The sequence below is a fragment of the Aythya fuligula genome, chromosome 3 (assembly GCF_009819795.1).
Source record: "Aythya fuligula isolate bAytFul2 chromosome 3, bAytFul2.pri, whole genome shotgun sequence".
NCBI classification, from domain to species: Eukaryota; Metazoa; Chordata; class Aves; order Anseriformes; family Anatidae; genus Aythya; species Aythya fuligula.
In genome coordinates this window covers 83,451,701-83,476,122 of record NC_045561.1, presented here as the reverse complement: position 1 = coordinate 83,476,122, position 24,422 = coordinate 83,451,701, and the positions used below count along the sequence as shown (strand labels likewise).

Sequence of the window (24,422 nt, the reverse complement as noted above, 5' to 3'; positions counted from 1 at the left end):
ATGTGCATTCCCTTTTGTTAGGGGAAAAAAAAATAAAAATGTTTCCCTCGCTCTCATTCCCTCAGTAGAGGAAGAACGCTTAAAGTTTGCGAAAAATGCTTTTGCAGCCATCTAGCTACAGTGCCCAACTGTGTTTAGTTGCAGTCTGAACTGCAAAGTAAGAGAGGAGTGGGGTGAAGAAAAAGCAGATGGCAGCTGCCATCTGTAAACCAGAAAGGACAGCAACAACCAGCTGCTGAGCGAGGTACTGGCAGTAAAACCAGGCTGCAGACCAAGCAGCACGTGCCTGACACTGCGCCTGGGTTATCAGCATTTCGGTGTGTTCTTGCGCTTCCAACTGGCTTTTTCTGAAATATTACATCATGCATCTATTTACTTCTGCGCCAGGCTTTTTATTCACCGAGTTAGTCTCGCACTGAGGTAACAAAATGACTGTCAGTTTGTGTTCAGGGAGTTCTTGTGAGCATCGCTCTCCCCGTGAGTTACCTGGATTGCTGCTCTGACCCACGTTAGCCAAAGTGTTCTCATACCATGGTGACGTTTATGGTCACCTCCTCTTTCTGTTAGGCTTTGTTTGATCACCATCCTTACAGGTTTCACTCGTTTGCAGCATCTGCATAGTGAGCAACACTCCAAGGCTGGAGCTTTTAAGGTCAAGGTATGCAGGACTCATCTTCAACTCCTGTGAAACGAAGGCAGCATGTCCATGGTCGCAGTGTGTTTCTGAATCAGCTCCCGATCCCAAGGTTTCCACAGAAGGGATTTATGCTGCAAACAGGCCCTGCTATTGCTTGGCAGAAGCAGGAGTGCGGTGTGCCGTGCTGCTACTAGAAGCTCTCTTTAGCACTCGGTGAAGATTTAGCTTAAATTTTCAGTAAAGTGCTGTCCTTCGGCTTTTCTCTAGACCTTGATTTTGAAGTGTTTTTTTTTATAATAATGATGCTGTGGAGTATCTGAAGTGGGTTGGTAGAGTTACTGCACGCTAATAAATGGGATGCTCTGTGGAGTCAGCAGGATCCAACAGCTGTAATTCAAAGTAAGAGTTCTGATTTTTTTTTCTCCAGTGCATCATACAGAAGCATGTTCTTCGCTTGGGGGAGGCGTGTTTTTAGTTATAAAGCAACTGTCTTCTGAGACTGGTTGCTGGAAAGTCAGGTATTGATTAACAGTCCTTCAGAGAGCTGTGCTGCCATGACTGCCTTTTGTGCCTTTTCACATCAAAGTTCCTGTGACAAATATCACGTCTAATAACATTTTACAGGAACAATCTCTCTTTCCCTCTCTGGGGATGGGAAATTCATTTCTGCAGGACTTCCTAACAACAGTGATTACAATAAGAGCTTTCCCATCTGACTGCAGTATTTCAGCCTGAGTAGGGATTATTGAATATTACTCTGAAAAACAGCCAGACAGGGAAGCTTTAATTACTTGTGGCTGAGCAACAGTGCGCTGACTTCCCATTTTCTACACAGCACTTTCTCCTTTTCTTTTGACCCAACCTATCTGGTTGTCGTTTTGCTCTGGTATTTAAATTAGATTGCGTGCTTCATATGTAACATAGCATAACATATATATGTGTATATATCTAACACAAAATGCTTTTCACAAAAGGAGAACATGGTGCTTTGCCTGTAAACCTTCTGAGAAGACTTTTCTACGTGCAAGTATTAAAAGCTGTTGGGAAATCCCTGTAGGCATAGATTAGACTTTCATTCTGCTTTGCGCTCTGGGATCATTAAATGGGGAAATCCAATGGGATCCGGCTTTCCTGTTATGTAGCAGATACTGCTGCCCAGTTCCACATGCTGAAGTTGCCTTCCAAATGCCTTTACTTTATGCTGCTGTTAAGTAGTGCAATGCTGGATAACGTTTTATACTTTAGTTGAGCAAATCAACCACACACTGTGACAGAGGTGCTTTGCAAGCCACCATGGACAAATATTCCAGTACCTGAAATCTGATTATTTGAGGAAGAAAATAGATAAGCATTGCAAAGGCAATTTTTTTCCCTCTAGGTAAGCAAAGTAGGAACACTTACATACTGGGACAATGAGAGGGTCTCCTTCTCTCTTTCTCTCTCCCTCATATGACGAGCTTTGGCAAAATGAAACACACAGTGTGCAGACCAAGATCCTAGATCCTCTTCTTGCTCTGTTAGAAGTCAAGTACTTTTCTTCTAAGACAGCGGGGAAAAAAACCTGTTAGAGCACTGTCTGTAGTAGTTAACACCTAGGTAAGCACTGAATTTTGTAGTCTGCTGTCACAGCTGAGAAGACTTCCAGTGGTATCAGATGGCACCCACTATGGCTCCCCTAAAGCACTTCAGTTTATTAGCATTTAAAAATTTAGGCTGCTTTCCACAGTCCTTAAAACCTTTTTCCAAAGGTCTTCTAATAAAGCCCTATCTGAATGAGAGTTGAAGCTGAGAATTAAAAAAATGGTGTGTGGAAAAACAAGACTTAGTGACCTTGGAGATTTTAACATATTGCACGGGATGATTGTAACCAAATAGGCTGCTCTTCTCCAAGCCACAAATGACTTGCAGAGCTGTCATCCTGTCCTTTTTAGGTGTAACTTATGGCTAGAGTAGTGTTAAGTCTGTCATAAGAAGGGGTGCTACCTTTGGGGAATGTTAATTGTAGAGAAGTCTGTTTTGGCAAGAAAGTTTAACATAAGTCTTGTGCAAAACCACTAAAAAAACTCAGCTAACTTTGTCCCCGTTGTAATTCTTCTGAAGTATTGAATTTGACCTCCTGTTTTCAGGCTTAGGGCACTTAGTTTTTCTCATGGTAATGGGCTGAAAGAGCTTAATGCTGCTTATTTGGTCTCTCTGGCTTATTTATTGACCTGAACCACATTTGGCAAGTAAATAATTAGCTGTCTAATTGTTGCTTGAAAGAAAGTAACTGTGCAGTATCCATCTCAAAGAACAGAAAACTTCCAAGGGCGGGTGTATCTCTAGTACCTGAAGCTGCCTTCAACAAACTGGTGCAATCACAGGATCAGAATCATTTAGGTCGGAAAAGACCTCTAGGATCATCTAATCTAACCTTTAGCTTCTCATCAGTCTTGTTATCTTCTGAATGAAATGGACTGCTTTGCAGCCCGACTATCAGGGTATTGCGCTTTTTGAGCTGTGGTGGCGTTGAGTAGACTCAATTTGACTCTACCGCGTTTACTTTACTGCGAGCAGTGTATCATGAGTCAGAGAGGGAGGTGTTAAAAATGATGGGTTTTGGATGTCATCCAGCATGTATAAAGCTGGCACTTTCAAACACAGAAGCTAGAAGCGATTGTGCTGGTGCCATTGGCCTGCGCCTTAGAGATGGCATCACAAAAACAGTGGTACACTCAGTTCTTTGGTGTGTGGCTTCTGAAGTTTTAATTATTTAATAATGAACCCATCTCCAAAGTCATTGGCGAGCTTTGAAGGCTTGGGAGTTTTTCTTTTGTTTGTTTGTTTTTTTTTGGTGCAAGCACTCTAACTTGTGCTAATGAGGCACTGCTCTAAGACGAGGCTTTGGCTGCAGGGTCCTCGCTGTCTGAAAAAACGTCTTGGAGAGTAATGAGGTGCCTGCTTCTGCTATTGAATCAAATAATAATTAACTGTCCCATGGTTATTCGGGCTCTTTTCACAGGTCTAGTAATTGCTGTGTTTGATAGTATGTGTTTTCTAAAATTTATCTACCAAAATTCTTGTTCTTGTTCCTCAGTTCAGAGCTCTTTCCTCAAAGAGTTGGCAAACACACAGCGTTGCTAAATGCAGAAGAGACTTCTTTCTGCAGCATTTTGTCTCCTAGGAGAAAGGAGAATTTCTTGAAGGAAGTCACACCAGCACCCGAGGTGCAGTTCCTGATCGTCCTCCTGGTAAAACCCGTGGATGTGTAGTCACACGTAGTTGCAGAGGTGATTGTAACAAACATTGAGTGGTAGTGCTTCAGCAGGGCTTGTGGTTACTGCCCTGTAGTGAACATATAACATTTTGTGACACTGCACTGAGTAGTTATTTTTCAAAATGTGTTCATTTTGTAAAGAAAAGAGCCTACCTACTGAATGGCTAGCTGAAGTTCTTGGGTCTTTCCTGTAATAACATACTAGTGAAAGTAACTTTTTATTTCTTTAGCCTGAATTTGTAGGAACTACAAAGTGGTGGTAATAAAATGGAAATATTTTTAATTTGTTAACACTACTTAACTGCAAATTACAGCGCCTCAAGCTTCTGCATTCTGTCCCTGTTTCATTCTTACTAATGAATCATAAATACTCTACTGCTTAATGCAAACTTCTTGCAACTAAAAGTTTCCTAATTTTGCTCAACAGTGGAAGCCGTGACTATCCTGACAGCTTCCTACTGAGCAGTGTAACCGGCATTGTTGTTTAGGTACATACATTTTTGGGATAACTCATAATAGTTGAGGCAGGTCCCCTTGCTAAAAGTTCTGAATGTGTAATTGTGGGTAAAGATGGTTATTTTGCACAGCTGGATCACACTGTTGGGCACAGAGGGCTGTTTGAAGGTCTCCAAGGAGTGGAGATTCCATAACCTCACTTGAGCATCTGATGAATCTTCTCAGACTGCCTGGGTCACATACAAGCCTTGTTCCTGGGAAATGGTTTGTGAGGACTAGAAGAAAGATGTATTATTCATCTTCCTGGAATAGGAACTGTGGAGCACTTCTGCCAGCCAATTATTCTGCTGTTCTGTTGTTCTAGCTATAGCATGTCTTGAGCAGGTTGTTCCAGGACAGCCCTTGAAGTGATTTAACTGAAAAGGGCAGAAGGGATCTTTACATTGTTCTTTTTGGTCTTGTGTCATCACACTCAGCTCTTTTCTGAAAATGTTCTTTGGGGTTAGGGGAGTGATTTAACATATGATATCGGCTTTGAGAGTCCCCGTGCTGTGATTTAATTGAGCTCCTTGGTGTTTTACATACTAGCTTGCTGCTGAGAGCTAGGACATCACCCATGCAGTTGCAGACCTGTGTGATCCCCAGAAGGGTGACTTTTACCACCGGATAAATCTATCAAGAGAGAGAGTTTCACAAAGTCTCTTTTAAAAAGCAGCAGGAACAAAAACTTTATTATTTTTCTTCTAGGGAATAGGATAAAAGGGCAGAACTCACATAATAAGCCAGGAGCAAAGCTAACAGTACAGTCAGTACAGTCAAGAAGCCCTGACTTCCACTTATTCTCATCCTACAGTGAATACTGACTTTTGCAGAAAATAAATACGTTGTGTTCTTACTTGTAAGGGTTGGGTAGTGCTGGGGAGGGGGAGTAATTTGTTCAGGTTTTCAGGAGCTTTTTCTGTTAACGCACTAAAGAGTTTGGTGAGGACCTACAGTGGGAGCATGTGCCTTGTCAAGGGAGTTTCCAGTCCTGCAAATTTGACTGCCTGCTAATCAACAGAAATTAAGCAATGAAAAAATACCCATCCATTCATGTTTTGATAAGCAAACAATGAAAAAAAATATAATAAACCTGTACTTGTATGATAGATACAAGTTATTTTATTTTTGATTGGCTATTTTATTATGGAGATATTTATAGACACAAAGGAAGTGGTGACACTTCGGTTTTTAATTAATTCCACAGGATTAGGCTGTTCCTCACAAATAGGAGGTTTAGGCTTAGGAAATGGGAGACCAAGTTCCTAAATACTGTGTTAAATAATGCTTTATCAACATCTTCTGATGAATACTGATAGACTGAAATGTGAAGGAAACCACAAGGACAAATAGATTTCCTTATTTACAATGTTTTTAAGACGCTATCTCTAGAATATTTTGTACTGCTTTAAAGGGAGATGAAGTGAAAGATATCGAAATTTATCCTTGAATTTTTCAGGTATTCTCAGGTTTTCTGATATTTTACATCTTTTCGCCAGCCCCCTTTCTCTTTCTTTGTGTAGACAGGTTTGTGCCGAAGCAGCTTCCTCCTCCTCCATCAGTGCTGCCCTAGGCACCTGGTAGCTGTGTCAGAAATGCAGGCCAACAGGAGCGGCAGCTCCTGTGAATGATTTCCCGTTCTTTCTCTTCATGTCTGTTCAACACTTTCTGTGCTGAACCTTCATGGAAGTTAAGTCTAGAAAGTTAAGCATGGAGTTAAAACGGTAGCTTGCCCACTAAGCAAATACAGTGCCGCCATCGTACCGCAGCTTTTATGAGGGCAGGATAAAAGCTGTGATAATGTAGGTTAATGTTTACACTGTAAGGGCTGAACTTTAGCCCAGGGGAGCCCTAGACTGTCTTGGGGAGCTGAAGAGAAGTCGAATCCCTCCTGTTCCTGTTTGCAGTGATCCCAGGCAGCCCGGAGGGCGCAGCCTCCAGAGAGGAGGAGAGGCCGGTAGCCCTTCGAGTGACAGGCCCGTGGCAAGGCCTGCCGCTTAGCCATGCTGCGGCTGGAGGCTGCGCTCCTTCTCCTCCTGCTTCACCTGAAGGTGAAGCCTTGCCTGCCCGTGGAGGGCAATCCCCTGCTAATCCGGGGAAATCCATTTTGTCTCGGTCACTTGATACAGGCAGCGATCTCCGCGCCCGGCCTGCGCTCCCTGCCTCCAGGAGGTGAGGCGGGGGTAGCGCCAGAGCCACCGGCTGCTGTCCTCTGCCCTGCGCGTCTCGCTGCAGAGCTGGGGCTCTCCTCTCCTCAGCTCCAGGGGCTGCCTCCAGTGCACTTGGCAGAGCACTGAGGTGCTGGAGAAGACAAAACACGAGTTAGCCTGATGTTTGACGAGGGGCCGGTCTGGCACTCCAAGGTGCGTGACCCATCTTTGGTCCCTCTGAACACTTACCACACTGGTCCTGACTTATTCAGCTCATCCAGCTTCTTACCTGGTCTTACCTGAAGTGGAAATACATCAGCCGTTAGCTTTTCCTAATCTCTGCAGAAAGAGAAAAGTAGGAGGAAACCACATTAAAAATTAAAAATAAAAAATTATGAAACCGAATAAAGAAAACACCCATCAAATCTTGGGACTGTACTCCTGTAGAGTCAACTCTGTATAATATTAAAAGAAACAAACAAGTACCCTTGTCTTTACCTGGCCTTTTTATAAAAACAGCACATTCTAAGTATTTGAATGCACCCTTTTCCCCTTATGTTTGGTGCATATACATGTGTATTTTAGCTCTGCATGGAAATAGCTTTCAGATGACCGTCGCTTTTAACCTCAACTAAATCATGTTTATTAAAAATTAACTTCAGAGGTATAAATTCAGCTTCTTCCCTCTTTCCAGTCCTGGCCCATTATGAAGGCTAGCGTCTAACCCTTCCTTGAGGCAGGGCTGCTCAGTCTTCCTGCCCTAAATGTATCTAGGGCATCCTGCAGCAGCTCTAGCACGCTGTGTGGCTATTTTTGGCAATGTAGCTTTTGTCTGGCAGTGCTAGGGAAGGATGGCATATGCTCCGTGCATACATGCTGGGCATGTGACTCATTTAAGGATGAATGATGCAGTTTGGTTTAAAAAATATATATAATAATAAAAAAAAGTAGATGTACTTATCAGTATTAAAAAAAAAAAAAAAAAAGCTCTCTACGTAATGTTACAAAGCAAACAAATTAATCTGCCTGACTGCATGAAATTTCATTTTCCTTTTTTATGTAATTGTGTGCTCAGTGGATTGTGCATTAGGGGGTGAATTAGCAAGTTAATTTACCCTATGTGTCCGTAAGAGAATAGCTTTTACGTCCTCAGGCCTTATGATCCAAACAGCAATGTGAATCTATCAGAATACACAAACACTGGTTTTTATTTTTAGAATCACTGTAGCAAAGAGCTTGGTTTAACCTGTTCTCTCTTCAGATTTTCAGTTCTGTTTTACAGTCACTATCAATGGGTTGTGGTGGTTGTTTTTTTTTGTTTTTGGACATGTTCTGAGTGAGCTTGTTGTGTTTTCTTTAAAGTGTTTTTGTTTGTTTGCTTCCCATCCTTTAATATGTGCTGTACCTCAAGGGGACCTCTTGCAGAGCAAGTTACCTGCTCGTCATCAGAACAAGGATGGTATAATTAATTATAATTAAACTTCACTATTAATAATCAAAGATAATTGATGCTTACACTCTGTAATTTGAGTTGCAAGCTGAAGACAAGAGTGTTTAGCAATCTGCCTCCCTAATGTTCCACAAAACCAAGCGGCTTCAGGCTCTGAATTTCACAGGAAGGGCTCTGGAGCCTCAGTTCTCCTTTTGGCCATGGGGTAACCAGGTCCTCCAGCCAAATCTGAGGCCCAGTTGTACCAATTGCAGGGCTGAAGAAGCAGATTTGCACCAGAGAGCCAGCAATTTGAATAAACGAGATGCTACAAAGGGCTGAGGACAGAAGCGCTTTCAGGAAAAGGCCTGGATCCAAGCAGTGAGAGGTGAGGTGGGGTTAGAGCTCCAGGGGCTGCCACTGGCGATGGGTAGGTGGGAAGGCTGTGGCAGGATCAGGCCCCCAGCCCCTCGCCAGGCCCTTGGTTGGGCTGACAGGGCAGAGCTCTGACCGCTGAGGCCTTCCTGAGGGTACGGCCGTGGGGCAGCAGGCACAGCACCCGCAGGAGGTAGCCCTCGTGTGCCACTGGTTTGGTTTAACAAACTCATGATGTGGAGCCAGAGTGTTTGTAACGCTGGAGGTGTTGAAATGGGAGGGCTAAAGATCCGAATCCAATCTTTATTACTTTGTTACGTACTTGAATTTTCATGATAAGGGAATTTCATAAGAGAATTATGTTTAGCCATAATACTTCGCACTGTAAGGTGTGAAATACTCATATGTAAAACATCATATAAAAAAACGTGACATTCTTTCAGAGGTATTTCTTTTAGTTTGAATACTTTTTTTTTAACTTATTTATTTATTTATTTATTTTTCCTGAGGATGAAGAAAGTAATGTAGCCATTGTCAAGTTGCTAGTAACTGACTTGCTAGGCAGTGGACAAAGTATTGCCATCAGTGATCGCACTGGGCACGTTGAAAAGGCTCATTTGTTATCGAGCCAATAGAAGCACATCAAGAATTGCCAATGCCCACAAAATGCCAGGTGCCATAAAGCTTCAATACTAAAATCTTGGACATACCTAGGAGAGCAGTCTGCATGTGTACATGTGCAAAAATCCTTCGCTAACGCAAGATTCCATCTTTATTTATTTTGTTTATCTTGAAATGCGTCGTGGGTTTCTTAGTATTTCTTAGTATTGCTGTGAGGTGATCCTTGCAGGAAGCTGTCTGAAATTTTCAGGGAGTCATTTTAAAAGGATGAAGGCCCGTCCAAGGCAGACGTGGAGGCTCTGCTGCCCTACTTCTCCGTGTTACGTGGGGGCAGGCTGGAGCTGGCTGGCCGAGGCCTCCCTCCCGGCGGCGTGCGGCGCGATGGAAGTGGGGCAGTGTGGTAGGCAGCTGCCGGCACCAATAACCGGCGGCTTGAGCTGCTTAGCAGGGGCTAAGCCCAAATCTACTGACGCAGAGCACAGGGAAGTACTCAGCAGACTTCTCCCCCTCCCTGCCCTCGTATATAATCTCATGATGCTGTGGATGTGGCAAACTCCGTTTTGATCAGTTGTTGGGCCAGAAATGGTGAGAGCGGGTCAGATTTGACCTCAAAGGGCTGTTTTGATGGTATGCGCCTTCACGGTTCCTGAGGCTGCACCTTTTCTTTCCGTGAAGTCTCCTTCTTTCTCCTCCCAGCTTGCATAATTGCCAGCCTGAATTTTTTTAAATGTAGGGTAGGAGGCTGAGCGAAGCCGTGCGGATGAGGTGATACGGATCATGCTATGGACTCGCAGTAGACCTCTGCAGTGCTAGCGAATGTACAGTGCTGAATATAATGGATGAAATAGGTAAGCAGCTCACCCTTCGTATTTCCAGAAATAATCCTTTCAGATGGCTTCCCAATTAGAATTTTTGAAGAGAAAACTCAGTTATCTCTAGCCAGGGAGTACATTTAGTCTTTTTCCCTATTTACTTTAATTTCTGATTAATTTTTAAAGAGTCTGATGTGATAAGGGGGCTGGGGAAGAGTAATCCGAGTGCAGTGATCTTTTGATTTTGATTTTCCAGGATACATTATCTAATGGGAGGTTTATGCAGTCAATGATAACAGCAAGCAGCAAAGTTATTTTGGGATGTTTTATAGCTCAAAAGGGACTGTTTTGATGATATGTCGCTATTCTGCTTTAAAAGCATGAGAAACTTGAATTGCTGCCTTCTTTAGTACCTGCTTTGTATAACTGTCTACACAATACTGATTGTTTTCCAAAGCACCAGGCTTCTTTTAGTCAACTCTGGACTCTAAGTAGGTATACTCTGGATATATAGTGTAGATATCTACTTTTGCACAACACCGTTCAGTCAGTTTAATTAATTTTAATGTCAAATTTGTGAGACTGCTGGATATAGAGGATGGTAATATGCAAAACAGGAAGGGACCTGCCTATCTGTAATGAAATCTTTTATATAAGTGAAGGACTGTGGTTGCAAAAACAGCTACTGTTTTTTGGGGTTGGGATATTGTGTTGTAGTAACTTTGGCATGAGAACATTTCCTTTTCTTCAGCTGCCCTGGGCAAGACAACTGGAGAAGGATGTTCTGTGGTGAGAAAGCTCTGTGAGAGGAGTTACTTCCCATGAGGAATTAGCAGAGCTTTTTGCAACTCACGACTCTTAATCTTTTTAGTTATTCAAGTTTGTACATGCAGAGCATGGAAGCAAGAGTATTATTTTGTGTTTTTCCATTTATTAGCACTTAGCTTATTTTCTGGTGACTAAGCCTAGCAAAATTATTTAAAAATTAGTAAATTTGCTCTCTGAGATGAAGATGCTTTTTTTTGCTGTCTCATTTGGTCGTGCAGCATGCCTGTTTTCCTCTTCAGTGGTCGCCTGGTGTGTTTACTCTGTAAGCTCTCAGGCAGAGCTGTTCTGCCATAAACTGTGGGCCGTGCCATGATGGTGTCTGTTTTGTTTGCTGACAGCTGTCTCTGAAATAATAAAAGAAAATGCATTTGATTCATTAATATGAATTAAAAAAAATTTCTTTTTTCCTGTGCTATGGCAAGTGCTACTTAACATACCTAAGAGTATCCTGATATTTAATGTTGGCTTGATGCTGTCATGCTTTATATGTATGACATCATCACTGGGCCCTTATTTCCCTTTGTGGTGTTGCCCTCTGTACCCCTGGTGCCAGATGCAGCCGTGGCTTTTTGTTTGTTTTTGTCCATTGGTGCCTGGCATGCAGGGCTCTGGAGCTGATGTGGAGAGGTGGAGATGGAGGGGGCAGCAGCTCCAGGTGTAGCCTCGTGTCGTGGTGCCTGATCTGATGTCTGCCACCGCCATCTGCGTAAATCATGGCTGTCATATCAGCCTTGTTCTGAAAGTGGATTGAGTGGAAAGTTCCTTAATAACCTCCAAATCAAATTACGGCAGTGAATCATCTGGAGGGTTTTTTGGATGCGTTTGGTTAAGGGAGGGTGGTGAAACTTAGTGCTCCTGGAAATAAAGGATTGCTAGCACTATCTAATAACTCATTAGTGTACGCATACACTTGGCTTTTTGCCTTGACGGCTATAAGAGTCTCCTGTTTTCATTCTTGAGCTTAGGTTGTAGCCCTTTCCTCTTGGGAATGGAGGATTTAGGCAGGGAAACAAGGGGGTGCTGGGCTGTGGAGTAGCTGGGAGGTGAACAAACTGTGGCTGCAAGCTGAGACCACCACCCACACTGCAATGTAAGTAGGACCTTCAGGTGGGAAAGGCTTCAATCTGTTGTATCACTGCCAAAGTCTTTGGAAAATGAGTTTGTCGGAGTTACTAATGTAGGTTGCAAAAGCAGTGGAATTCTGCAGCAATCAGATGATGTTGCAATACAGATAGGGAAGTCTGGTGTAATAAAAAAAAAAAATTGAAGGATGTAAACAGAGACAGGATTTTGTTACAGGGCTTTGATCGGAGAATTGATAGAAAACAGAGCAAGCCTGTAGGCTGTTAGGGCTTACGTTGATATAATTCCTTTAACTGGTTATTTTTCAAAATAAACTGGAACATAATTGTCAAATTACCTAATTAAACAGGAAATTCCTGTTTGGGGGGGCTTTTTTTATTACGAAAGATAAATATGGGGCTGGTATCAATTTCTTCAGTGTTTCTTGTAAGAAAATACTACCAAGTGAGGCGTTAGACTTCTCTTGCTATTATCCACTGCTGTGATGTACTTGTAAGCAGTGGTATAAAACCAGACTTGCTACAGTTTGTAAAATGTATGTACAGGGACCAAAATTTGTAAATGGGATATAAAAGCAGGGGTCGAGATTATGCAGGAAGGAGGGGAAAAAAGAAAAGACTTGGAATAGATTTGCACATAGTAACGTTCTTGTGAATGTATTTCCTAGAGTTTCTCCTCCTTTCCCTCATTTCTTCCTGCCGCACAGCTGCAAAGCAGATCCATATAAGCAGAAAGATGGCATTGAGCAGGGGCAGCTGAAGGTGCCATTACTATGAAATAGAAGGTTTGTCTCTTTGTTGTTACCTCTCAAAATGAGGAATTGTGTCGTGGAGTCTAGCTTCCCTTGTAGCATTCTTGGTTGGGGTTAGAGTAAGGTGATGTTAGGAGGGTGAGAAGCCCACTGTGCACCCCAAATAACTGAACAAACTGTTTGATCAAGTGGGAATGACAATGCTTCTTTCCTTCCTTCTCGTTTTCCTACAAAAAGATGTACAGGTTCCTTGCTCAAAAAGTAAGTAAAATAAAATAAGAATCTGTAGATCAGAATATGAGTGGTGTAGTTCGTTGCTCTTTTCTCTGTCATAGAAATAGGATGAAAGACATTTTTTTCCAATGTATGCAGAACAGGCGCCAACTCAGATCTGTTTCAGGCATCTGAAGCAAAGGAACCAAAATTAGTCTTCCTGCATGGATTTTTTTTTTTCTTCTCTAAGCAACAGAAGACTTGAAATACTCATGTTGCTCAGCAGCAGAACGTATTAGAGAAAAAGTTATTTATTCAGGCACCTGAATGAAATGAGTGTGCAGCTTGTTGTTCCTCAGAAGTGTGCGGTAAGTGCATGAAGCAAAACGACACGTTGAGATTTGGTAACAAATGTTCTTTGGAAAACTTCAGCATTAAGCTACCTGGAAAAAAAAAAAAAAAATCCGGTCTTTTAAATTGTACCATTTTAGAAATTATGCTCTTAAATGAAATCCTGTGCATAGCTGAAGCTTAGCTGGTGATTTTATATGCTTCCTGTAGGCAAGAAAAACAAATGTAAAGGTCTTAATAAATGGCTGCTACTTGTACATATCTATTTTTAGAATATTATGTTTGTGGGTTTTTAAGATATCACAGGACATCAATGGGCACGGCAGATTAATAGGGTCATGTATCTTTGACTTTCAAGCTTAGGTGGTATTTTTAACACAAGGAAGCTGAAAAAGCATTTGAAACCACTGTCTGCTATTTTTAACGTGTCTAGCACTTTAAAAAAATCCATATAATCCTCTTGAAACAGATGGCTACAGTGAGTTAAAATCCCACGCTAGGATTTGGGCTTCTACCTGATGTCGAAACCAATGTCATGACAAAGGGATGCATCACTGACCTGCAGGTGACAACCTATTTCAGACTTGTATTTAAAAAAAAGTAATGTAAAAGCACAAAGCACGTGGACTTATGCAACAGTTTGCTTTCCTGATTTAACAACAAAAAAGTCTTCAGTATTTACGTGTGAGAGCTGTGGATGCCTCTGGATTTTGATTTGTCTGTTAATTTTATTTCTTGTAGTTCGTGCACTATCTCATCCTTTTCTGTGCTACGCTGGAATATGGAAGTTAGTGGTAACTAACCATCCCTGAACTTCTTTCATGTGCAGGAAGAAAGACAGGAAGCTCAGGTCTTTCTTTAACTTCAAATCCTGTAATCACTTGAGCTGCCTAAGTGAAGGCAGGATTCAAACTCAAGTTATTGTTTGAGGTAAATGCAAGGATAACCCAGGCAGGGTCTGGGGGACAGGGCTGAGGTGAGGAGGAAGGTGTCGGTGTTGGTTTCGGAGCATACTGGTTTTTTATTTTTTGAAAAAAAAAAGCCATCTGTCCTTCGGCTGTCTATAGGACTAGAAGTACTGTAATGTCTCCAGAGATGGTGACAAAGTGGTGGTGTTCTTGTCCAGATAACTGGAAGTAATTTAACGCAGTTGGTGATTAATAGAGAAAGGGCATACTATTTCAGTGTGCTTGCTTCCTGCTTTTTTAATGGTAAAAGGATGCAAGCGAATGGGAAGTCAAAGTGTTGACACACACTTCAGTTTTCACAGCACAGTCACTCAGTGGCTAAAATGTATCCCAGGTGGATCCCAGCAGTTAACCAGAGGTTGCCCTGCCCCATCCAAATGCAAAACTAACTGCCTTTGCCCAGCTTGCCACAAAATGCCACAGCTACAAGGATCTGCTTTGGCTGTTCTGCTCTCCATCCTCGTGGTGTGTACGTTTCAAAGGGGCGCATCCTGCCCTGCAGCCCCGCTGGGCACAGCCCAGCTGCTCCGAGGATGCGTGTGTCCCTCTGCTGTGCTGCTGCCAGCTCTCCGTGGGGATGCCCAGTGCTTGTGCCTGCCTTCTCACCAACCTTCCTACCAGCTGCAGCACTCGAGGAGCTGAAGCACAAAATGTATACTAGAATGTGGAAGTTCTTCAAGAGATGTCGGATTCTTTACGGAAAGCTGAAGAAGTCCTTGAAACTGGCAGCTCACAGTATCTGGTGCTTCTAAGGCTCTTACTGCAAAGCCTGCTTTAGTGTTCTTAGTTTATTGTTCTCAGACCTACAAATAGTGCTTGGAAAAAGCAGCAAGCGTATAAATACCGAGCTTATTGATGACACATTACATTTTGTTTGGTGTCTTCTTAGCGAGACCTACATGAAAACATGCCTTAGTGTGCTGGGAGTGTTTCTGCGTTCTGGTTAAAATGTAGGATAACCGGGCAGCTCATAGGAGGGCGTGTGGGAGGTGTGAGCTGATCTTGGAGATGCATTCACTTGGGAAGCTGAGTTTCTCTGGACTTCAGTGACAGGTTGCTGTTAGGCGCGTTGGCACATGCTAGATTTAATCTCCCAAAAGCTGGTGATGTGACACAATGTTTTTCTCTCCGCTCGTTTTACCGAGAGGGAGCTTTTCAACTTGGTGACGTGCCCTGCTCTCCATTTCTTAATGCAGCTTCAGCTGACAGCTGCAGCGAACTGCAGAGCAAGCACGGAGCGCATTAGGAGGGATGTGGGGCAGGGAGTGGGAGCCCTGGTGCTCTTACAGCCCCCAGGAACATCCTGAACAAGAAGGATTGCTGCTGGGCCTGCCCAACGAGTAGTTCGGAAACTGGGTTCTCGTGAAATGACTTGATACTGCTACAGCCACGGTTGATTTGTGTTCTTTTAGCTGATGAAAATAAAGTGTGTTTGTGCTGAAGAGTGTTTTTGTTTTGTGTGGTTATTAAAAAAAAAAATAAATCTCTGCTGCTTTAGCCTATGCTTATGCAAAGGTACAGGAGTGCTGGTAGTCTCACGAGGACAGATTTGGATGGGGGAATTTATTACCTTTAATTAAATCATAACCAAGTCTTTCCTTCAGCTGTACTGAATGCAAATATAGCTCTTAATCTTGCAGACTTTAATAGCCTGAATGCATCCGCGGGGAAGCACAGACGACATTCCGTATGACTGCAGCAGGCTTCGAAACGATACGCCTAAACATGACCTGTAAGCAAGGCTGAGGCTCCAGGTAGTCACTTTCTGCAGCTTTCACACAGTTGCTGAGAGACACCCGGTCCTACAAGCCTCGTAGCCAGCGTCCCCGAACTCCTGGTGCTTCATGAAGGTGTGCCCCCGGACACCGCAGGGCCTGCAAACTTACAGGCAGGAGCGTGGCCTCGTTCCGCTTGTCAGCCTGGAGCAGGGTCTGTGACCACGGTCTGCAAAGCCTGCTCGTCTGTCCTGGGACAAAGCTCTTCGTGCATTCGAGTCGTGGTGAAATATGTTCATTTGCAATAATAGAAGCATCTGTTAAATAAAAACACAAGACAGGGAAGCAGAGGTTATGTCCATCGGGGTCTTTCCTTGCTGCTTCAGCCTCGCAGCTGGCTGGCACAGTGGCCACAGAGCCTCCCGAGGCTGCTGTAGCGTAAAATGTGCATCAGCTTCTGCCCTTTTTTTGTTAAAGGCCGCTATTCCTGTCTCCTGGGCACGGAGGAGGATGTGGAAGGGGTGAGGACAGGAAACAGCAGTAAAAAACCTGACCCTCTCTTGTCCCTTTCCCAAGCCTGGGCTCTGCTTTCCGCTCTCTTTTCCCTGCCACATGGTGATTAGGCCTGGGGCTCACATGCTAATGCAGAGTGATTGTGTGATTTCCTTCTCCAGCGCTTTTAATTAACATTTACATTGCTTCATCTACACAACTCTGCCTGCCTGCATGCCTTCTCTTGTTACAGCCTCCTAAATAAGTGATTTAAGAATTTGGTAATTATATACCTTGGAAAAACTCGATTGTATAATCACCTTGCTGGATTCAAAGCTCTCCTACTCACTCTGTAGCTAGTTTTATGGTAAGACAAGGTATGATATTACTGATGGCAAAACTAGAAATGAATTCAGCGTTAGCTTTTGGGACTTTGGGCAGTCCGTTAGGGACTGTCGGAGCTGAAATCTCTTGACAATAAATTTTTTCTACCACGTGGAAGCAAGGGGGACCTGCTTTGGGGTAGGAGAAGAAAATATTTATTGGTTGTTGGTTAAAAACTGTAAGTTTTCTGATTTAACTCAGTGATGCCTTACTCTGTTCCTATTGGGTTTAGTCTCCAGCTCGTCAACATCAGCATAACATGAAGTGCTCCTGGAAATCTCACACTGAAATTAGTGGTACAGTGGTACTCCATTTGCTTATCATCATTAATATATATATTTTAAATAATGAGAGCTTCAGTTGTCCCGTAACAAAATCAAACTGTTGGAAGCATAGAAATCTGCATTTTTGAAATGCAGTCTCAGACGAAACCATCTTGGGATGGTTGCTGCAGTTTGCTACGTCGCTGGCCCCATCCCCTGCAGTTTGCTGACGATGTCTGTGGCTGTTAGGGGGAGCTGCGTTTGCTCGTCCTTCCTCCACACCCAAAGCTGTAAAGGCAGGAGCTCTTGCAGATGGTTTAATGAAGGCTAGAAAAATCAACCAAAACAAGCAAGCCCTCAGCCACCGAGGAGCGAGCTGCCAGCTGTTACGTAAATGGAGAGAAATCCTTAGAAATCTGCACTAAGATGTCTGCATTTTTAATACGCTGTTAAGCACTTAGCCTTAGGGAGGGGAGGCCCGCAAAAGGCTTTTTCTCCATCTTCTGAGTCAGTTCTGCTCAGCAACTGTTTCCCAACCAGTCCGTGTAAGCCTGAGTGCATGCACTGAAAAGAAATCTTCCTTGGTTTGTGGCTGGTTCAGCGAACAAGGTGGCTGCTTAAAAGCAGGGCTGTTTCGTGTTGCGCGTCGTGTCACCCTCCGCTTTCACCCCAGCTGACCTCTCAGCGCTGCAGGAGAGAACACATCCAGCGATTAATCAGCCCGCGCTCATTACTTCAGGTCACTTGCACGGCTTAGGCAGAAGAGGGGTGAGGAGCAAAAATGCAAATGTTTTCAGCCATTTGCTCGTAAGGGTGGGATGGAGCAGGACAACCTGGGTCGCCTGCTGCGGTACAGTAAGTTCTGGCGGCATGTTCCCTGTCGGTGGTGGAGCATAAATGCAGCTGGCTTCTTGGCTGCTCCTGCTGCGGCTGTAGGGGAAGGGCTGTCATGTCTTTGGGGTTGGGTTAAGGGCATCGTGGCCGCTGCTTTTTGTCCTACCCAGCTTGTTTTGTGGTAGGGATCATTTCTGGCTCGCGATCAGTGGAATGCGGTGAGCTTTGGATCTCATCAGGCACGCAAAGTATCTGTTAAAAAAGGCAGGATTCTTTTGAAAGTAGTTTACAAATAAATATGAAGAATGAGCACTTTCTAGTTAATTATTTGTCTGGTGTTGCATGTGTTTAGGCAACTAAGCTCTCATAAGATTTGTTTTGAAAGTTTTTCTGGGGAAAAATGTTAACTAGTCCTAAGCAGTGATGCTTAGCCAGTAGTGAGCTTGGTACGTATTCAGGACTTTCTGGATGATGCTACTGAAATTCAAGGGGGGTTTTGTTTCCATTTAACTGTTGTAGTTTCTTCTGATTGTAGCTAATAAGCCCAGAGGAGGCCATAGTTGTTGCCTGTCTTTCTGCCCTCGTGACTTACTTTACTGTCTTATTGCATCGGACAGGAATGAAGTGGAAATCTGCTCTGCAGCAGTTACAGATCCCCAGCCAGATCAGCCCCAGCTCTGGGGAATAGTCTGAACGTGCTTGAGTCACACAGAGTGGTGCCTCGGCTTCAAGCAGATTCAGGTGCTAGGTATAGGAAGGGGTGCTGGTAGGGTGGGAGCTTTGCTTGCTGCTGCTATGACGAAATTATTTAACATATGGAAGTACATAAGCTATTTACCTCCCTATTGAATACATCTTAGAGCCTGACCCACGGTAGTACAGTGCAATGCATGGACAACCTGGAGTGCAGTGTCCTTCTCCCAGGTTGCTTGCAGTCCCTTAATAATCATTACAATATCTAATCACAGATTAGGCGTTGAGGACAAGGAACAGTTTCCAAAGCCAGTTGTGATGTTCATTAGCTCCTGGCCAAATGACTCACTGACGGGTCTTTAAGAGATGCGCTTGGAACATACGCAGAGGATTATTCTTCTAGCACTGATCTGCTGGGAGCATCACAGACAAATTCACATCCTCCAGATATAACAGTAACTCTTCCAAGGGGAAGATAACACAAGTCCCTAGAATGTTTTACAAGTTTACAATATTACCAGAGTTATCTTCTCCTATAATCACATCCTTTGGAGTGTGCAATGCTGCATGCTACCTGCGTTTCTGCCAAACAGGGATCTGACAAGCAGTCTGTGGCATTCTCTACAATTTAGGTACTTTTGGGGTGGTACAGTACTGTTTTGGCAACGTAAATACACCCCTTTATTCCGCTGTAAAGGGGGAGGAGAACGAAGTGATGGACATCCTGCAAATCAGAACAAGCTCTACCAGTCTGGTTTTAGTTCTACCAAAATTAAAGTCACCTTATTAATTTCTGGTAAGACGGGGAAAAAATGGACTGCTGTAATTCACTTTGTTATTTCACATTATTTATTGGAAAAATAAAAGATCAGGGAGACTTTTACTCAGGAAGAAAAGTCTCAAAACTAACTCCCAGCTCAGGATCCAGTCTCACTGATTTGAGATTATTGGTCTCATCAACATAAAATGAAATGTAGACAAAGTAAAGCTTGTGTGTAGGATGCAGATTTGTCCGTTTTCTCCCTACAACCTCAGATTAGAGAATATTACTTACAGTCACTTTATTCTCTAGCTGTAGCAGAAGTGGGAGGGTTCATTAGTATAGCTAAATTTAGCCTGCTCTTAATTAACAGTTGTTTAGGGGGAGGTGACCGCTAGGAACTACCTACGGCTAATTATGCAGGTATGATTATCAGTTCACTGATATCAGTTCACTGTTATATTAATTGCTATTAATTACTTGTAGTTTGAAAGCACGTGGCTTTGGGATTGTTTTATCTTAGACCCTTCTGGAATTTCAAAAAAAATAAGGGCAACGAAACCCTTTCTTGCTGGCTTAGCACCATGGCACTGATGCGGCCCCATCTGGAATCAAGGGCCGTTGTTCAAGGCTCTGGAGGTGCCAAACGAAGATCCCCGTGCCCAAAGATCTGACAGTTTAAAGCTGTCAGGATGCTCAACAGCTGCCAAAGGATTGTGTTTCCGTAGAAAAATAACTTAAACAACAGCCTGCTGGAGAGCCATGGTGGCCAGGGCACTTCATTCATTGCACACAGCATAATCCCAGCCCCAATTAGTTGGCATTGTATGAGAGTCCTGAAGAGAACTATAATTTAGCAAGAAAGGCCAGCACTTTGTCCTACCTTGACAGCTACAACCAGTTCCTCAAGCACTTGTTTCCTGCAACCTCGCTGAAGATCCCAAGGACGTGTCTGATGCTAGCATTTTTACTCAGCTTTGCAGCGGCACCAGACCAAGAAATCAGTAGGCCTTGCGTCTTTGTGGCTTTATTTTTTCATACTCTTATTTCTCTGCTTTCTAGGCCCTCAGATAACATTTCCCAGTTTCTTCTTAAAGCTATGTAAAAAGAGGTTAGCTATTGTAATTTTCCTTATTAAGGTGGTGTGTTTTTTTTTTGTTGTTGTTGTTGTTTTTTTCTTTTTTTTTTTTGAGTTTGCTAAATATAGATTATTTAAACTAGTCAGATACCTGCTTACCTGCTGGGTATTTGACTGGGTAGGGCCAGGGTGGTGGAAGTGTCCCCCTGGCGTTGGAAACCTGTGCAGTTTCCCATTTGCTATTTAACTTCGGGACCGCAGCAGCCCAGTGTTGCGAACTGCTCAGCAGCTTGTGGGGCCGACTTCATATCGGGTGCATTTGGGCTGCTATTTGAGCTTGGCACGCTCAATTTCTGCAGCAGCTCTGGCTTCTGCATCCAGTTCTGCTGAGAGCTGCTTTTGGTGACCTTGGGCCTGGGCTGGGGCCCAGCACTCCTGCTCGAGATTGCACGGGGATGCTTAGAGAACACACAAGGATGGGCTCAGCAAACCAGGGATTTCACACCTTCCCTGTAAAAACGACATGAATTGGGGTGCATCTCGAATGCCCGTGCACAAATGTGTGCAGCGTGAGGAGCAATTAGAAGTCCACAGGCAGCTGCAGAGCTGTGGCCTCACTGGATTTGCAAAGACAGAATGAGGCAGCTTGCAGGCTCGGAGTGCTGCAGTGTGTGGGTGCAGTCTCTTCAGAAGAAAAAATAGTGTCTGCTGCAGCCCTCCTGATCGAGAAGGGGAGATGCTGCTGGCATGTCGCAGCCGGAGGAAGCCCCCCAGTCACAGGCTGTGGGACTCGTGGGTGTCTTCAGCCGCTTTCGGGCAATGCAGCTGGTGCTAGGAACTGGGAGATGGCTTCAGGGCATTCCAGGAGAGTTCTTGCTGCAGGTGATCAGTGAATTGGCATGGGGAGATGCTCTGCTGGACTACTCACAGACGAGCGGGTGGGTTATGTAAAGGTTGAGGGAACATTTAAACTGCTGTCTTGCAAAGCTTGGCTTTGCAGACTGCTTCTCTCTAGTTGCATCAGCTTCTGGCACTGATATTCCATTAAGAGGAAGAGAGATGCTTATTGGAAGTAAAAAGTGCTGACGAGTTTGATTTTTTTTTTTTAATTGCAAAGCTGGCACAGCAGTAGGTAAGCACTTACGAACCTACGCTAACTCGCACTTCAATTTTTGGAGCTAATGTTTTAAAGTGTATTGGACAGAAACAAGGTGCATCTTGTTGTTGCGGCCTCTGTTGTGTGTCTGTGATATGAAGCCTAATTGCTCAGAGCATAGGCAAAAATGTTCTTGAGTTCCCTGGCTGTGCTGTCAGGGGGCTGTAGAGCCAGGTGATCTGTCTTACGCAGCTGCAGCCTGTGTGGATATGCTAGTGATTGACTTTAAAACATAGGTTGTGTGAGCAAAGACAAAACAACAAGGTAATGTACCATATTATTTCAGTCACATTCCCAAGTGCTTTCATCGTTTAGGAGTTCAGGACCTCATTAATGGTAAGCTCTTGCCTGCCCGGTCCCATGGAAATCCTGTTCTCTCACAGACAAAATGGACAAGACATGAGTTAACCAAGAAGGGACGTCCAGGGTTAAAGTGGCGACAAATCTTGTCTGCTCCGGAGGAAATCATTCTGCTCCCAGCACAAACGTCCAGGTCTGGTTGGGTGGTGCAGCAGGTATGCATACAGAAAGAGGAGTTTGATTAAAGGACAGGCAGGCAGAGGAAATGAACGATTACAACTTAATGCTCGTCTGGGTCAGCAGGAAGGCAGGGGCTGTCAGTGCTGGCTTGTCTGTCGGTGAGGCTCTGTTAATTGCAAAGGCCCTATCTGGAATTGCAGTGAGGCCTTGCTGGTGTTTAACCTCTGTGGGTCGGTCACTTTGAGTCTGCGTCCTGGAGCACCATCGATAGCCTCTGGCTCCCTGTGGAAGGGGAGTCAGAAGGGCATGGCTCAGGCAGGGCAGCCTTCTAGGAAAGGCCATTTTGGAGATCACTTCCACCACCCCAAAGCAGGGAGCCTGGGCAGCAGCTAGCGCCTGGCCTGGTGCCAGCGGTGACTCAGCTCTGTGGCCCGGCGTAACCAAGCCTTGGCGTCTGCCTCCCACATAAGCAAAAACTCGATCGTATCTAGTTAAGCCCCAAAGTTGTCTGTTTGGGGATCCGGGGGGTAATTTGTGAGAACTATTTTGTTGTTGGTACACAGCCAGATCAGTTTGGTGGTTGCACACGTGAAGACATCATGGCTCTGGCAGCCAGCCTCGCTGCCTCCTATCCCTGCGGACAGGGAAGAGCTGGAGGACAGCGGCCGAGTGACTTGCCCAAAGGGGAAGCAGTCGTCAGTGCTTGTCCATCCCCTCCAAGGGCACAGAGGGGAGGTCTGATCGCCCCTGCTGAAGCCACTGGATCTGTTGCCCCTGGCTGCCAGGCCCTGGAGCAGGCTGCCTGGGCACTCAGTGTGACTGAGTGTGGTGGAGGGTGCATTGCTCTCTGGACTCAGATTGCAGCGTTATGTTGCGCATCTCTTCTCTTTTTGGTACCATTTTGTAATCTATACATCTTTATGTGATGCTGAAATGGAGCACTTAATGCTCATTACAAAGGATTAGATAAAGTTTGGGCATATTCTGGTGGCACAGTTGAGCCGCTTGCAACGAATGCTCTCACTTGACAATCACATTTTTCTCCATTTTTGTTGACCAAACAAGAGAATCCGTGCCAAGAACATATTCTATAAAAAGTTCTGAAGATACACACGGTATGCTGTGGTTTAGTCTAGCAATCCTTGTAAAACATTAAAGACAGAGACCCAACCACTGTATAAATTACTGTTAACGCGTTCTCATTGTCTCTGAAGGACAACTCAGACGCCCTTCGTGAAATGCAGCATTTATTCCACTCCTGGTGATAGCAGAGTTTTGCTTCATTTTTATTTTGACCAGTCCATCACCGTTAAGCTGCTGCGAGGAGGTAGGAGACTCAGAGGTGTAAAGTCTTGCCTCTCCATCCAGAATAAAGACAGAGCCTCTGTGGGCTAAAGAGCTGTAATGCTGTGCAGCGTTTTCCTGGTGGTGTTGTAAAACCAAGATGTTTTGCATGGTAAAATAACTGGGTGAGAATTTTATCCTTCTTATGCTTGATTTGAATTTTACAAGGCAGATGGCAAATAATTAAGGTTGCATAACATTTCCCGTTGAAGGAGGCTCACTTCAGGCTCTTTACACCTCTGCAAGATTTAAATGGTTCAGCCCCGGTTTCACTTTTTCTAAGTCCTGTTCTTCTTTTACTTCTTTATTTCTCTCATCTTCAGCAACTGGACCAATATCTGAAGAATGAGACTTGACAAAATAATGCCTTTTTTTTTTTTTTTCTTCTTGAAAAAAATCTTCATAGCAGTCTCAGGGCTGGTTTAAAGCCACCAAGCTTCGAGGAGAGATTTGATTTTATAGCGATGCTTCCTCCTATCTCCATGAAAAGCTATGCAAACTGGCAACACAAGTCACAGTCAGCTCATAGCTAAAAGGGCCATATTAAACATAAGAGTGCTAAATTTTTGTCCATTTTTTTTTTTTGGTTGAACTGAGGCCGCACCCTTTGTCACCAAAGCTTTGGGCTCATCAGCGTTCGCATGATTTGCCGTGCCCACAGATCGAGCAAGCACGCTCCTCCCCGGAGCTGCCAGGGCTGAGCAGGACTTTTCCCGGGCTCCTTCCCATCTCCGCAGGCTGCTCCTGCGCCTAAGACACTGAGCAGAGAGGTTTGCTCTCCTCCACTGCTGGACCGACCTGCAGGAGAAGGTGATCTGAGGCCACGAGGGAGAGGTGGGGAGGAGGTGTTTGGGTTGGAATGCAGCTGGCCAGAAAGCTACAAGGGGAAAAAGTAGAAAGGTGGGAGAAGTGCAAGGTGTAGCAGGTTCAGGAACGAGAGGAGGAGGCAGTAAGATCAGGAAAAGAGCAAAGGATGCAGTTCAGTAGAGAAGGGGGAGGAGGAGTGCAGCTGGCAAAAAGGAAAGGAAAATATTGGCAAAACATGTCATTTTCCCCATCTGGTGATAGGGCAGCTTGGTCTGCCAAATCAGCTTTGTCAGAGAATGCAGCATTTAGGTTTCCTAAACTGCTTCCGTAATCTGTTGGCGGGAGGCTATAAAATTAACTATGTATTTTTATGTTTATGGTATTTTTTTGTGCATTTTTGTGTGGTTTTGTTTTCAGTTTTAGGTGACTACTATGTACCAGTACATA

General features: G+C 44.1%; 1 protein-coding gene across 6 annotated transcripts in view; it reads left to right on the top strand.

Moving 5' to 3' along the window:
* MAP7 (microtubule associated protein 7) overlaps window positions 1–24,422 on the top strand; it is a 110,585-nt gene that overhangs the window by 18,895 nt on the left and 67,268 nt on the right. The window contains exon 1 of one of the 6 annotated variants that reach the window (XM_032183894.1): window positions 9,709–9,811. The exons of 4 other annotated variants lie outside the window; for them this stretch is intronic. In XM_032183894.1, the coding sequence (XP_032039785.1) occupies window positions 9,799–9,811 (13 nt within the window). In that variant the 5' untranslated portion in view covers window positions 9,709–9,798. Of the gene's footprint in view, window positions 1–9,708; window positions 9,812–17,631; window positions 17,679–24,422 lie in introns of those variants that run through there. One more of the 6 variants, XM_032183893.1, reaches the window with a different exon arrangement.